The 15,557-nt window shown below is 41.1% G+C and overlaps 3 protein-coding genes and 2 non-coding genes across 6 annotated transcripts; 4 read left to right on the forward strand and 1 right to left on the reverse strand.

Moving 5' to 3' along the window:
• Window positions 1–820: 820 nt before the first annotated feature.
• Window positions 821–5,371, forward strand: ddx52 (DEAD (Asp-Glu-Ala-Asp) box polypeptide 52). Its single transcript, XM_017417957.3, has 15 exons — window positions 821–1,011; window positions 1,203–1,437; window positions 1,732–1,865; window positions 1,970–2,155; window positions 2,267–2,410; window positions 2,517–2,628; window positions 2,713–2,785; window positions 2,902–3,105; window positions 3,189–3,279; window positions 3,369–3,491; window positions 3,574–3,724; window positions 3,949–4,024; window positions 4,659–4,730; window positions 4,851–5,099; window positions 5,224–5,371. The coding sequence occupies exons 1-15, from the start codon at window positions 853–855 to the stop codon at window positions 5,258–5,260; spliced, it is 2,046 nt and encodes a 681-aa protein (XP_017273446.2). The 5' UTR covers window positions 821–852; the 3' UTR covers window positions 5,261–5,371.
• A 779-nt stretch (window positions 5,372–6,150) lies between these two features.
• Window positions 6,151–8,247, forward strand: rpl23a (ribosomal protein L23a). The gene is made up of 5 exons (XM_017418191.3): window positions 6,151–6,267; window positions 6,871–7,051; window positions 7,240–7,416; window positions 7,911–7,980; window positions 8,188–8,247. Exons 1-5 carry the CDS (start codon window positions 6,243–6,245, stop codon window positions 8,200–8,202), a joined length of 468 nt encoding a protein of 155 aa, XP_017273680.1. The 5' UTR covers window positions 6,151–6,242; the 3' UTR covers window positions 8,203–8,247.
• On the forward strand, window positions 7,081–7,152 carry LOC112450567. Its single transcript, XR_003039227.1, has one exon. It is a non-coding gene; the product is annotated as a small nucleolar RNA Z17 (small nucleolar RNA).
• On the forward strand, window positions 8,048–8,113 carry LOC112450566. The gene has a single exon (XR_003039226.1). It is a non-coding gene; the product is annotated as a small nucleolar RNA SNORD42 (small nucleolar RNA).
• Window positions 8,248–8,524: 277 nt separating the features above from the next.
• On the reverse strand, window positions 8,525–15,384 carry birc2 (baculoviral IAP repeat containing 2). Of its 2 annotated transcripts, none has more exons than XM_025006339.2 (13): window positions 15,366–15,384; window positions 12,582–13,520; window positions 12,190–12,470; window positions 11,781–12,083; window positions 11,306–11,594; window positions 10,566–10,665; window positions 10,353–10,431; window positions 10,209–10,257; window positions 9,884–10,126; window positions 9,677–9,775; window positions 9,402–9,557; window positions 9,205–9,246; window positions 8,525–9,085 (listed from the first exon to the last, which is right to left on the reverse strand). In XM_025006339.2, exons 2-13 carry the CDS (start codon window positions 12,673–12,675, stop codon window positions 8,892–8,894), a joined length of 1,929 nt encoding a protein of 642 aa, XP_024862107.1. In that variant the 5' UTR covers window positions 12,676–13,520; window positions 15,366–15,384; the 3' UTR covers window positions 8,525–8,891. The 2 variants fall into 2 exon arrangements, with proteins under 2 accessions (XP_024862107.1, XP_017273679.1); XM_017418190.3 differs by lacking the exon at window positions 15,366–15,384 and adding an exon at window positions 14,739–14,858.
• Between the last annotated feature and the right edge of the window lie 173 nt (window positions 15,385–15,557).

The raw sequence follows: 15,557 nt of genomic DNA on the forward strand, positions 1-15,557 counted from the left end.
CAGCCAACAGGCAGTCGGGCGTCCAACCACGGTGAAAAGGCCAATGCCATGTGCAGCGAACCGCATGCGAGAAGAAAAAAGGAACAGAGCCTCGGATGACGTCAGGCTATATAGCCTCTGATTGATCATCCGATGTGTCACAGTGGTGACTCTGTTGATACTATTACTCGAACTGCGCATGCGCGAAGGGAACATTCAGTGCTTTCAGCACCGCCCTCTGGCGGTCAGTAGGGATGAAATAGAACCCCTTGCAGCTACCATCTTAAACTTCATGACGTCTGTCCACTCAGTGAAAAGTTTGGAATCAAATGGGACAAAAATAAGACTGGAACTGTAGCATGTTCTATCATCTGCATGTCAAGTGCCTTAATCATCAATGCACAATTGTAACTTGGAAATAAAACTGTAAAATGGCTGCTTTCACAGGGTTACATTTTTTATCACTTTGTAACTTTTAATGTTAAGCCAAGTGATCTACAGAAGTCCATGTTTAAGCTTTCAAATGTGTCGTAAAATGGTTCCAAATACTGTCTTTTGTACCTTAAAATTGAAGCCACTCTCTTTACTCAACGTTAAAAAAAGAAAATGTCAGTTTTACATCAAAGACTGGGATCTGATGACACTATTTGTCTTTTTAAGTTCATATAATGTTTTTGGAATGATTGGTATTTCATGTGTTTATCAAAGACTGCTTATTCAAGCTATAATTTGTACATAATACAGTGGGGACATATTAGTCATTTAACTATAAATGAATGTTTTTAATGATTTAAGCCCTGCAGTCGGACCTCTCAGCTGCGTTACCGTGTCTGAGCTGCAGGGGGCAGCAGAGTTTAGCAGTGCGTGACCCGGATGTTGATTAGCGCTGTGGGGAAAGAGACCACGCTGCCTGCTTGCTGCCTGTTTGCTGCTGCTTCCACGCCTATGGATGCCTTCGAGCTGTTCCGAAAGCTCGGAGCTGGAGCTAAATTCGACTTGAAGAGATTTGGTCAGGACGCCGCTCGTTTTAAGGTGAGTTTGGTGTAAAGTAGGTAAATAAATACTGACAGCAGCGCGAGCTGCCGCTAATGTTAGCTACCTTGCTATATCGTGAGTTTTACTTTTTTTTTTTTAGCTTAGAGGCTAAAGGCTAAAGGACAGTATCAGTTTCACAAGTTGTGGGACTATTAGTTACGGGAGTGTTCTGTGTGGTAAATTTGTAGGGTGTCAGACCTCAGTCAGGGGAGGAAACTTCATGTCCTCTCTCTGCGATCGACTACTTCGGCTCAGGACCAGCTAATGGAGCCCAGAGGAAAGATGGCGGCGAGGAGGATGAGGAGGAGAGTGCCAGCGGAGACTCGGGAGAAGGAGGCAAAAGGATGCGCGAGGAAGAGGAAGAAGAGAGGGGCGTGAGGCGCAGGAAGAAAAAGACCAAAAGCAACCAGGTGGAGGTGGAAGGTAAAAAAAAAGACTTTTCAGTCGTGCCTTGTAAAGTTCAGCACATCATCCTTTAAAGTTTGACCCTAAGAACTGTTCAAAATGAAGGCGTCGAAGCAGACATGGAGCTGCCTTTTTTAAATATTATCGTACAACTTCTCATAAAATTGCCTAAATGCGTAAGGTTCAGCTTCTGAACCTTAAGCATTGGTCCTAAAGAAGTAAATGTCCAAACAGCTGATTGTTTTGGGATTTGAAGCCAACATAAAGGAGCTGTTTGTTTTAAAGTCTTGCTTTTCTTCTGTCTGTCTCAAGGTAGCGTTCGGCAGCTGAACGAGACTCAGGGCATCGCTTGGATCTCCTCGCTGGATAAAAAAGTCCAACACCTGCAAAGTGACGGAAACGAGAAATCCACGCTAAAGAGGCTGAAGCATCTTCATCAGGAGAAGGTTTTTACAAAACTGAGATCTTGTGTTCTGTCGAAATCAAATGTTCAGGAAGAATACACTCCTCTGCGTTGTACCTTACACTCTTAAAAAATCTGATTCTTAAGGTGAACCGTATTCGTGCCAAACACCGTATAAACGTGCACGGCAGCGACGTGCCTGACCCTGTGTGCACGTTTGACGAGCTGCTGTCCGAGTATCGTCTCAATGCTCGCATTCTCCAGAACCTCAGAGATGCAGGACTGACCGCGCCAACGCCAATACAGATGCAGGCGATACCGATCATGATGCACGTGAGTACATACTGACACGTTTAATGGTTGCTGAACGGTGTGGGGATGGTGATTTTTGTATGTTTTTTTAATTTTTGGAGAGGTTTTCTGATTTTCTCGTTTGTCGCTCAGGGTCGGGAGGTCTTGGCATGCGCTCCCACGGGATCTGGAAAAACGCTGGCATTCTCCCTCCCGCTGCTTGCCCACCTGCAGCAGCCAGCGAATCTGGGCTTCAGAGCTCTGATCATCTCCCCAACCAGAGAACTGGCCAGTCAGGTACACAAGTTTTTTTAGTCTCTGTTAGGAAATAAATTAAGCTCAAGTAGTTTGTCCTTCATTATGATTTTAAACAATGTGTGCAGTCAGTTTTGTTTGCGTTCAGACCCACAGAGAGCTGCTCCGCCTGTCGGAGGGAGTCGGGTTTAGAGTTCACATCATCGATAAAGCTTCCCTGGCTGCCAAGAAATATGGACCACAGTCAAACAAGAAATATGGTTAGTGGAAGCGAAGGTTTTCACTTGAAGTAAAACGTGAAGTTCTTTTCCCTCGCTGTTTGAATCCTGCGTTTCCGTGTGCAGATATCCTCGTCAGCACTCCAAACAGACTCATCTACCTTCTGAAGCAGGATCCTCCCGCTGTTGACCTCAGCAGGTAACATTTTATTTGCTCTGTGTGTTGTTTTTGTTTTCCCTTTAATCTGTTCATAGTGTGTGTGTCTCATGAGTTCTCAGTTTACTTATTTACCCGACTCCATTGTTGCTGCTCAGTGTGGAGTGGCTGGTTGTCGACGAGTCTGACAAGCTGTTTGAAGACGGTAAGACGGGCTTCAGGGAGCAGCTGGCCACCGTTTTTCTCGCCTGCTCTGGTGCAAAGGTGCGCAGGGCTTTCTACAGCGCCACGTGCACACCAGAAGTAGAGCAGTGGTGCCGACTGAACCTCGACAACCTGGTTTCTGTCAACATCGGACACCGGTAATGCTCTGCCATAGGCAATCATTACTCCTGTGTTTTGTTGGGTTTTTTTTCCTTTGCGCTAAGCGTATTATTCTGTTCAGGAATACAGCAGTGGAGACGGTGGAACAGGAGCTGCTGTTTGTCGGGACAGAGAACGGCAAGCTTGTGGCCATGAGGGATATCATCAAAAAAGTAAGGATGCAATAAAGAGCTTTAAAATTGAAGTGTTTTCAGATTGAATTAAGGAGTTTTTTGGGGTTTTTTTCATCGCTGTGTTTCAGGGTTTCCTCCCGCCCATGCTGGTGTTTGTTCAGTCCAAGGAGCGAGCACGAGAGCTCTTCCATGAGTTGGTTTACGAAGGCATCAACGTGGACGTGATCCACGCCGAGCGCACACAGCAGCAGGTGCACTTCAACACCAGTCGCTCACTTTGGTCTTTGTTTTTTTTTTTATCCTTAAACATGATTTCTGCCTCTTCCGTTTCAGAGGGAAAACGTGGTGAACAGCTTTCGCTCCGGTAAGATTTGGGTGCTGATCTGCACGGCTCTGCTCGCCAGAGGAATCGATTTCAAAGGCGTGAACCTTGTTCTGAACTACGACTTCCCCACCAGCGCTGTGGAGTACATCCACCGAATTGGTAGGTTTCATCAGTGGAGATGAGAAAAGGCTGTTTTCAAATTATTTGATTGTTAGTTTGAAGTCTCAAAAGACCAAATACTGTAAACGTTTTTGACCCATTTTAGAGCTTTTTCATGAGTCTGCAAAGTGTTTAAATACTAAATATTAACTCAGACATTTTTGAGAAGCACAGCATGAGAGTTACAGCCCTGATCATGTTTCCTTTGATGCGTCTGTTTTAAGGGCGTACGGGCAGAGCGGGGCATCAAGGGAAGGCCATCACCTTCTTCACAGAGAATGACAAACCATTGTTGCGCAGGTAAAACCGTTTCTGTGGTTTTCATCTGTGCACAGATGTCATTGGAGGTTCCAATGGGCAGAATGATGTGTTTAAATTAAACACGTCGGATTACTAAGGCTTTTTCCAAGTTTGTAATCTGAAACTTTGATCAGTGATAATCATTCAAATTCTGTAAGTGAAGCAGAAGATGCTGTGAAAGCAAGACGTTTCAAATTAATTGGATTTTTTTCAGAGGTAATGAGATTGGAAATAACTGTTAACTCTACAAGCAAAAGAAAGTTTAAAAAATGGGATGTTACGTGGATTAAAATGTTGCTCTCAACATTTTTACCTTCTGGGTCTTTAGAGGTCAGATCTGTGTAGTTAAGTCACTGATGAGTAAAGTAAAGTAAACACCTGATTTATGCTTACCTCAGCTGTCAAAAACTAAAAGAACAATAAATGATGGATACTTCTTTGATCCTTTGCAGGAAATTACAGTAAATAAATACCTTGTAGGTATCATGAGCTGCTAAATGCTTTGTTCTCCTAAATCTGATTTTATTTAATTTCTTTTTTCATGTATTAGTTTATTTGAGTGTGGCAGGACTTGTTAATAATCAATAATACATAATAAACAGAACATGTGTTTTTGTGTATCTCATCCTAACAGCATTGCTAATGTAATAAAACAAGCTGGCTGTCCTGTACCAGACTACATGATAGGCTTCAAGAAAATACACAGGTAAAGGATACACATGATGGTAACTAAGTTCCAAAATGTTTAACACACTCAAATAAATGTTGCCCCCCCATAATTTTAAGTTTTGCTCACGATTGGCTGGTTATTTATGTTCCTATGTAGCAAAGCAAAGCGAAGACTTGAGAAGAAACCTCCCAAGAGAACCACTATTTGCACAACTCCTCGCTTCCTAATGAAGAAAAGAGGCAAAGTACAGAAAAAAGAACCGGAGCAGAAAGGAGAAACTGAACCTCCAACAGCAGTGCAACAGCAAAAAGAACGCAGGACAAAAGCAGCAACGAAAGGAGGGAAAAAACACAAAGATGCAACTCGGAAGACAGGATCAAAATCATCAGGAGTTAGGTTAAAAAAGTAAGGAAGGTGGTCTTTGTGTGGATTTAATTTGTTTCAGGAAATAAAGCACGTGAAACTCTGCAAGTTTTTTAAAAAAGATCAGATTCAGAAATAAACATAAAGTTCTGTTTGTCTTTACCAGGACGAAGGGTCAGAAAGTTTCATCTAAGATGGACTGAAGAACAGACTGATATGAGGACTGATGTGGACTTTGACTTTTTCATCAATAATCAGCAGTTTTAGTTTTTGTATTGTCAAAGTAAAAAAATAAAGTTTTATATGCACTTTTAGCTTTCGTTTTTGCTTATCATGATAAATCTGAGTTACTAGCCAAGCAGCTGGCACTGACTAAAGGGAAATGAACTACTCATTCAACCTCAGACTTGCTTCTGACTCAGGCAGTCAGAAGCAAAATGCTCTGCTGGGATAATAATAGACTATAGAGTCTAAAATATCCTGGTCCTTGTTTATTAAAAGCTTTTTATGTAAGGAAGGGATTTAAAATTATAATTTGACAACACAAGTGAATGGACAGGAACTTAGGGAATGGAAGTAAAAAATCAAAAAGTTAGGCTGGAGAGAATGTCAATATAGATATACAGGTGTATAATATATGCCTGCTTTGTTTATATATTATAGAAATGTAAACATTTGTCTCCTCTTGACTTAATCTGATGTCATAAGCATAGTTTTTTCTAAAAGGTTTGATGGCTAAAATCAGGTTTCTCTTTAAGAAGGATATTTCTATTTCTCTGCATGCTTTTTTAACTTAAATAAGTTCACTGAAAAGAATTGGTCTTTTCCCAACAAATAGAATGATGGGTCATTTAGGTTTTTATACGTTTTTCCCGTTAGACTTAAAAAAATAAATATATATATATTTATATACATATATATATATACAATGAAAAAGTGGCATATTTGTGTAGTTTACCCGGAGACGAGTTCTACTATTTTGCATTTTCACGTACAGTATTAAAAGATAACAGTGAAAAGCTAATATCATTGAGAAAAAAGGTCTCAGATTTGTTTTTTTGTTTTTTTTGTCTGTAATCCCACAGTACGCATGCGCGTTGAGCTGCTTTGTTATCGCGATAGTTCCGTAAATTCTTGCCCCTGCATTATAGAGCAAGAAACCCCTCACGCTCTTCCTTTCTCAACATGGCACCGAAGGCGAAGAAGGAAGGTTCGTCGATCTAGTAAATCTGAATGAATAAATTTCACTTTTTTTCCGTCGTTGCGCCTTAAATATTGACCCTATTGGTTCGGTATAAACGCATAAACTCACAGTGTTATTAGAGTTCTGCTGACATGTTTATAAATACGTGTTTATGGCAGAATGCGTGTGTGTGCGGCTCCGGTTTGACCAGATGCTAGCTAAGCTAACGTTAGCGCTAATGTTTCCGACAAAACGTGGTTTACACACAGCTTGTTATCCTTTTCTATTACTTTTTCTACATCGTTTTTGTAAAATACTTAGCTAGTTAGTGGTATTACGTATTTCCTGGCATATGTAGTGTTTGATTAACAACCAGTTCATTATGAATTAGCTGTTAACTTTAAATAGTCCAGTGGTGCATCAATGCTAGTTAAATGGAAACGTGTCTAAATGTCATAACCATATCTTGATAAAATATTGTGCTAACATTTTCACATAATGCGAATCAGTTTTAATCTGTAATGCTCTTAAGTGCAATGAAAAACGCCTAGCTTATTGAAATTTGAACCACTCTTTACGTTTTTGAAGCATATATTTGTGAATGTAAAAGTTGTATTTTCTTGTTCTTAGCTGTCCCTGCCAAGACCGAGGCCAAGTCAAAGGCCCTGAAGGCCAAAAAGGCTGTTCTCAAAGGCGTACACAGCCAGAGGAAGAAGAAGATCAGGACTTCTCCCACCTTCCGTCGCCCCAAAACTCTTCGTCTTCGCAGGCAACCCAAGTATCCACGCAAGAGTGCTCCTCGCAGGAACAAGTGAGTGTTGACTGCTCGTGGTTCAATGTGGTGCACATGATGGTAATAGCGATCAAAGTATGAAAAAGTCTGATTCCAGCTTTATAAATTACTGATGCACCCTCAGTTCACTGTCATTGTGTGTTTAGGGTAGTGATGCTGTTGCATGTACGTTTGAGGTTAAAACTTACAAACATTTTTGTTTTTAGGCTGGATCACTACGCCATCATCAAGTTCCCTCTAACGACAGAGTCTGCTATGAAAAAAATTGAAGACAACAACACGCTTGTGTTCATCGTGGACATCAAGGCCAACAAACATCAGATCAAACATGCCGTCAAGAAGCTGTACGACATTGACGTCGCCAAAGTCAACACGCTCATCAGGTAAGGCGTCTCGATCTCCAGATAAAATGGACAGCAAAGTCAGAGATTTTGTGACAGCTGTGGCATAGAAAACAAGTTTCATGTAGCTGGGATTTCTTTGTGTAAAGTGGCTTAAAACTCCACTCAGAGTTGATGGGCTGTCTTCAGTCTGTGAAGTTTTAATTATAAATAGGCCTTTAACACTGATTCTGCACAAAATATATGGAGTCCCTAAATAAAACTGTAGGAGATGGTGGTGAAAGTTTTTTATATTGATGTTCGTATAGCTTTAATCAAGAGCTTTTAAACAGATATCAACACCAGTTATTCTGCTAGAGTCCCTTTTAATACAATCAGTGCTTGTGGGGTTTTTTTGTCCCGAAGTGAATGTTTTGGTAATTTGAACCAAAGTTCATCCTGTAATATTATTGTAATGTTTCTTATTTACACAGAAAATTGTGTATTTTCCACATGAAAAAAACACTTCTGCTCACTTGTTTGCTCTTTGTTGTCAGGCCTGACGGTGAGAAGAAGGCGTACGTTCGTCTCGCACCAGATTATGATGCGTTGGATGTTGCAAACAAGGTCAGTTTTGAGCGGGGTTAATGATCAACTTATGGTTTAAAGTTATTACATTTAACTTCCCAGTTTTGTGCATATGATGTAAACATTTTTTTTCTGATTGCCTGTGATGCATTCAAAGGAACCACTGATGCCAAACGGTGTCGAAGTAGACATGTTCTCACTCCAAGTGAGTGTTGAGTAATTAATGTATGTACTTTTTCTCCACAGATTGGCATCATCTAAACTGGATGAAAAACTGGTAGAAGAATAAATATTTGTAAAAACTTGTTCTGTCTCTGTGTTTTTGAAAGATACTGCTGTACATTTTTACACCTGACTTTGAGGAGACTTTGGGTCATTTAAGAAATTTCCCACTCTTATTTTAAAAAGACGTGTACAATTCTTCAGAGGTCTTTTAACTCAAGTGTATCGCTTTTCAAATTTTAAGACTCACTAGGCTCAAGTTTATTAGTTGGATTTGTAGCCCTAAAACTATTTTAGACTGAAGTGCTCTATATTCGTACTGCATACAGATTCAGAGGAAGGATTATTAAGATAACAGTTGTAGTATGATGTACCATGTTTATTGATCATAATGACTGCAAAGGCTGGTAAATGTTTAAAAAAACAAGTACCAACTACGTTAAATTTTTCTGGAGCAGCTGGAAACAAACATGACATTTTGGTAAACTACAGATGTAAAATATTGCACTGATTATTACTCCTCCCCCTACATTAAACTATTGTAAGAATAAATGCCATAAATTAAGTTACTTCAGATATTAAAGTACAGGATATTAGCTTCACGTCTCGATAAGTTTCTACCCTTAAGAAGTCAGTTTACCAGAAAGGTGAGCTACAAACAAAATATGTGAACTTTCTACAGGAAACTTGAGCACATTTCTTCACGTTGGCGAAACACTAGCTGCTGGTTATGAGAGGAACGTTCGGACTGTGCCTTTAACCAGGCCTCTGCAGATCGGGCACTTTCGCAGCGACGGCGCGCACTCTTTGCACACCACAAGGTGTCCGCACGGGATGAAGACGATGTTGACCTCTTTGTCCATGCACACCTTGCAGGTGCGCTCCTCCTGCAGGCGTCGCAGCTGCTCCTCCATTGGCAGGTCTGCAACGGAGAAAACATTTTTGTCAAACAAAAGTTGTTCAGGTGTCCATGGCTGCTGCTTCCACTTCACTCTTTAATGAGCAGAAAGTTCTGTTTGAGCCTCAGTCGTATTTGCATACCTGAAAGATCCTGGCTCGGTGAAGATGCTTCATTTGACTGAGCTGAAGGGGAAAAAGGAAAGATAATGAGCTCAAGCTTTGGTAAATAACACCAACCATATTTATACTCTAAATAAGCAGAATGCTGCCAGTAGTTTCTTAATCTACACGCTCAGAAAAAGCTCTGACCAAACTTGTGGTGTGAAAGGCATATATACCCATGAGGTCCCTGAGGAGGTGGACGTCGTTTTTCTGGATCCAGTTGCGGAACACCTCAGCAGCAGCGTTTCCTTTGGTGAGAACGAGCTCGATCAGCCTGGCAGTCTGCTGCTGGGCTGACGTCTGAGCCTGGAGACCACCGTACTCCTCCGCAGCTGCAGGTTCAAGGAAACAATCAAGACCGGTACAAACCCGACTAATGGAGAGGAACATTATTCCCCTGTACTCAATTTAAAGTACTTTGTTTTTAGGTGACAAATAAAAGTCAGCTTACACAACACGTTTTGCTCTCTCAAATGCTCCAGCACCGGCTCAACACTCTTCAGACGCTGGACCAACGCCGCCTGGTGTCTCTTCACGAAGGTGAAACCATCTAAACAAAAGAAGAGATGAAATTAAGTCATCTTCATGGGCACGGAAACAAAAGAAGCTTCTTCTTTATCTTCGGGTATTGCCATGATGTTCTGACAGTCAGCAGCACCTGACGCCATGGCCTCCGCCAGCATCTCTCGCTCCTCCTCCCTCTTCTGGTCCTCGGCGCTCAGCAGGTCCGACACCAACTCCTGGACCGTTCTGTAGTTTTCTCCACTCGTCAGGATCTTGCTCTGGACGGTTTGCTTCACTAGGCTGCGCTCGAAGCCCATCTCCAAAGCAGATTTGATTACAGGGGTGTTCATCATGACGGCGTCTTCAGAGCGCTCCTCTCCTGGACCCAGGTGGACGACTGGAAATGAAACACAGAGCTAATTTAGTGTCGAAATGATCGCCTCGCCGTTCAGCCGTCAAGTCTCAATTCTGCAACTCACCAGGAGGATCCATAAACTCTCTGGAGTTGTTGTCTCCATTTGTTAAAAGCTTTTATGGAGGAAAAAAAAAACATGTTTAAATTTTTGTTAGCCAAATAATCAGGGGGTAAAGAAAATAAATCCAAAATGCTGCTTTTTAATAACCTGTTCAAACAGCCGAGGAAATCGAGCTTGGATCTGGTGAACAAAGTCTTGTCCTTTCTCCTGAAGCAAATATTCACACCTGTGATTAACCAGAGAATCAAAATAATTAATAAAAGTTCTCAGAGATGGTTCACTAACAGACAGACCATGTGAACATAAAGCGTTACAGATTGTACGCTTTTTATTTCATCCCGTGATCGACGGAGCATTTACCGAGGAAACCATTTGGCGTGTTCCACCCAAGGATCGTCTCCGGACTCCCAGCACCGCAGGCCTCCATCGCAGCAGAAACACTTCACATCATCGTTTCTCCCTTGGAAGGAAAAAAAAAACCCAGAAAGCTTTTAGTAAAACAAGTGGTCAGGGACATTTTTAAGGGGAAAACGGGCTCTGACGAAAATGACAAATCAAAACAAATTATTACTACATTTAGATCTACTGTAATGACGATCAGGCGTCCATAAAATTTATGGAATTTCCGCAGCAAATGAAACTCAGCAATTACAGATACTGAAAACTACCCGTGTTGTAACCGAGAAATCCCCCTCCACTCACGACTATTCTAACAAGAGTTCACCTTTAAGGTTATTTTTGCTGTAGATCTATATATAACTACAAATTCTTGCTACGCTTAGATAAACTAAACTATGGTTTTAGTTTTTAACACCATGCAGTTAATTGTGTAGTTTAAGTGGTTAATATTTATAGGTCAGATATTTTACAAACTAAAACATAAACACCTTTTTTCTTTTGCTCCTTAAAACTGTTCACCAAACTATAAATTTACCCCTAATTTATAATAAAGTTAATATATAAGATGTGCTATCAAACTATGACTTACCTACATAATCAATAGTACTAAGGCAGCCTTAGCTTACATTTTTAAAAAAAGGACTTTTGCCCGTGTAATAAATCCACAGTGACTACAGCCGTCTCCATGATTCTGTTCGTACCGACATAGTAGAAGCCGGCTTTAGCCAGCTGTTCAGGCCGCACAGGAATACGAGACGGCCAGTTGACGAAGGTGAGCAGCCTCTCCTCGCTCTGCTGCATGGACGGGTTGGACACGTTGGTGAGGGTGGGGGCTCCGGCGGGCATTTGGGACGTCACCCCCAACGTTGCTGTTGCCGCAGCGCCAGCCAGCGACACGTTGTCAGCTCTGTCCCCACGGACAAAACGGCAGTTCGGATAATGCCTCTGGTGCTCGGATACGGCCCGGTCACCCGGCTCCCAGTTACTCAGCTGAGAAGAAAAAAAAACCCCCACAAACTTCTGTCGTGTGTCATATAAATTTTAAAACATTCACAAAAAAAAAAACACTTTGGGTGGATGTAGACGGTCCATTTTCAATAATGCTGAGAAGAGAGAACCGTGTTGATAAAAATATATAAAATATAAGTAGTTCTCCACTGATAAGAGAACACTAACCTGCCCGCCGCAGCTGAAGCAGCCCACTCTGTCACCCTGTCCCAGGTAGTAGAAACCCGCCTTGGCGAGCTCTGCTGGCGTGATCACAGAGAGTGTCCAGGAGTGGAAGGAGTCCAGGCGGTCTTGCTCTCTACGCATGCTGGGGTTGTGGCACGTCGGTCTCTGGTGGGACATGTCCTCCACACCGCGAGAGATCAGCGGGCTGGAGGGCGGCGGAGCCGAGAACGCCGTGTTTAAGAAGCCGACTGTTTCTTCACCTTGGCTTACTGACGGGTTAGGGCCAGCTGGACCTGGACCAGAAAGCTGGAGAAGAAAGAAAGAAAAAACAACTTAAACGCAGCAGAGATAACTTCTTCATACAAACAGAACTGGTACTTTTTATAATAAGCATTGATTGGTTTGGCCTTACTGGTATAGCTGGAGCAATGCGGAGCGGAGAGAAGGCTGAATGAGAGGAGGAGAGCAGGTTGGTGGTGGACGGGAGGCTCTGGATGAAGGAGCAAGAGGGAGAGAGCTGCCTATGCTTCTCTGTTGGACAGTCTCCAGCCTGCCAGCCCTCGGCTGTCACGTTACACCGGAAACACTGAACACGGTCCCCCGTGCCGGTGTAGTACCAACCTGCCCTCGCCAGACTTCGCTCCGTGACCGGAGAAGTCGGGAAACAAGCAAAGGTGGAAAGCCGGAAGAGCTCTGAGGAATAAAACCCACAGCATAACCTCACACTTCATAAGATTAAACATGCAAACGATGATAAGTTTTACAAATACGATGAAGAGGAAAAACTTAAGGAGGTTCAAATACCTGAGGAGTTGTCATATTGTAGGTCAGGTGGGGGCCCATTGCGACACAACCCCATCAAAAACGGGCTTTTTTTTAGTTGAAGAAGCGTTTCCATTTATGGATTTGATTGTAGGAGGAAAAAAGAGATGTCCAATAGAGGGAGAGGGGTTTGAGAAAACCCAAGGTCTTGCACTCATTCAAACACACACACACACACACACTCAAATGTCACATTCAAAATGAAACTAAGTCTATAAAAACAAAAGGGGGCAGAAAAAAAAGGGGCGGAACTTTAAATAAATCGAGACAGTAAAAAAGAAAGTGAGATTTACAGAAATGAAAACTCAGGAGCTTCTGTGAAAAGAAACCTACCAGTCCAGCAACCATCACACAGCTTTGCGCACGTTGAACTCTGATTTTTGCCCTCAAACGTCACGTTCTCCGCATATCAACCAAACAACTCACTTCTGCCATCGCCTGAGCCGAGCGGGGAAGTTCAAAAGCCGAGCTGCACAAACTCCCAACATCATCTTTCCGTTAACAGTGTAAGCAAATATACGTCTAACAAAACACTGCCACAAAAAAGGATGATCTATTTAAAGTCCTGTGATCAAACTAACACCCTGAATTTAATCATAGCGAGACCACACCCACTCTAAGCCACGTCAACCAGGATCGGTGTACACTTTATTATCCTGTCCGTTCAGCAGCGACCGATCGAACCCCTCAAACGTTGACATTTGGTGGGCGAGTCTGTATATTAAAGGAAAAATACTCAAACATGCACACATATACACACAGACCTGGGAATATGTGCTCTCAAACTCCTCCCCCCATATTGGACATCTCTTTTGTGGTTGTCTAAGCTTCCATAATTGAATAGTAACAACCCTAATAAAATGTTTTAATCCTCTTTTGGGGGGGTTAAAAGCTCCTCCTCAGATTTATTGCTGGCAAAGCCTGTAGGAAACAAAAAAAGACAAATCATTAACAAAATGATACTCAACATAAAAGGAAATATCTTCTCTCCACACCAAGTAAATGTCTTTCTAATAGAGTGATAGCGTAAAACAAATGGACTGTATAATGTAGAGGAAAAAAACTACAATTCAACAGGTAAAGATTGCAAAAGCAGGCTTCAAACTGGGTGATCAAGTCTTGGGAAATACATGGAATAAAATAAATGGCAAGTCAATTTATCCACATCTAGACGGGACCTTGAAATCAACTTTCTGCTCCACAAACATGTCGTTCTTATCTAGAATTATCATAAATAAATGTAACAGGAGAAACTCTACCTCAGTCTTAGGAAGGCAATGATTGGATGTTTTTATTTATTTACTTATAAGGACAACTGTGGAAGACATCCAGTTTAACAAAATAAATGTTAAAATAGCCACTTAAGATTTTTGTTTGTTTAAATGTCATAATTCCTATCAATATGATCTTAGCTGTGGTAGTTTTAAAATGCAATCATTACTTAAAGGAATGCTACCTTAGATATTTTTTAATTCAAATCTGATTAGTGAGACAGTCAGTTTGACAAGGAGGAATGCTGTTATCTATATATTAAAAAATGCCATCAGAGATAAGACTGTGGTTTGATTATAGCCTGTCTTCTGGGTATATGTGTTTTTTAGCGATTTTGTTTTAATTGGAAAAACTCAGCCTGAAGGTATTCGTGTCCCTTACTGAAGAAATTAACGTTCAATTAAAGTCTATTTTAGGAAGTAGGAAAAATGAGCAAATCAAAAGTATAATTACACATGGTTATCATTGTTTAACCCTGGAAAAGGTACTTTCCACAACTATGACGCCAGCTCCGCTTTGTTCCACTTTCGCAAACGTTTGCCAGAGTTACAGCCTTTAACAATTAGAGTTACGAAGAAATAAACTCGAAATAAAACAAGATTCTTTTGTTAACAATGAACTGAAGCAGGCCGACAAAGCAGAATAACATTTAACGCCCAAATATCTGCTGTCCGGCGGCTATTACCCTTGCATGCTAACAGTCGCTTAGCCGTGAATGCTAACATTTATTAGACTCCACTCCACCCCTGTGCGACAGAGTTTCAGCAGAAATTAAAGTTACATCGGATGCGATAAATAACATAAAACAGAAGACGAAAAAAGAATAAAACCATGACGAGAATGTATTTCCAGTTGTGATAAACTCACCCCCAATCTGTTTGTGCCTCTTCTCGGAAAGTCCCGAAAATTCTCGTTTAACGTCAACGCATTTTTTTTAAATTACGTCACTTCCTCCAATTTCCGTTTTTTTTTTTTAAAAATACACGAAATAAAAAGTTGAGCAAAGTTATATTAATGGACGTCGGCTTTGTCCTAGAAAATACGTTTCTATTTTATGTTAAGATAAATTCGTGCTTTACAAGTTGTTACTCTTTGATTACAGTAATAATAATTATTGTTATTATTTCTGACATCTAGACCCTAATTTACAGCGTCAAAAGATTTTTAATTACAACCACTAGCCTAAGAGAAGCTATAAATCAGTAGTTATTTTAAGGAAAACTTTAGTCAGTACACACACTAGCATTAAAACAAACAAAGCCTAATCAAGATTAATTAAAACTTGCAGCTCTCGTGGCACAAGTTCAATAGAATAACAATATTAATTTTTTTTTATTATTTTTAATGCCAAACAGTTTTTTTACTGTTCTTAATCTGTGGGAAATCTTATTGCGAAAGGAACCTGTCAGATGTGAAAACAGTTTTACTTTCAGGCTGTCTAAATTACTGAAGTCAAAGTAACAAAAAATGTTCTCAAAGAACCACGGTACTTACATGCAGGCGGTGATGTTGAAGACAGGTCAGAAGTACTGTCAGAAGTACTTTGCCTTCAGCAGTACTTTCCCCTGAACTAAGCCACTCCTCCTCTAGATGAGTCATGAATCTCATAAGTGTTCAGCTGACTTTAGGAGTTTCCCTGCCACGGTTCAATAATTTAGATTTACACTTGTCATGGGGTTGCGTGAA

Source organism: Kryptolebias marmoratus, linkage group LG13 (assembly GCF_001649575.2).
Source record: "Kryptolebias marmoratus isolate JLee-2015 linkage group LG13, ASM164957v2, whole genome shotgun sequence".
Taxonomy (NCBI): Eukaryota; Metazoa; Chordata; class Actinopteri; order Cyprinodontiformes; family Rivulidae; genus Kryptolebias; species Kryptolebias marmoratus.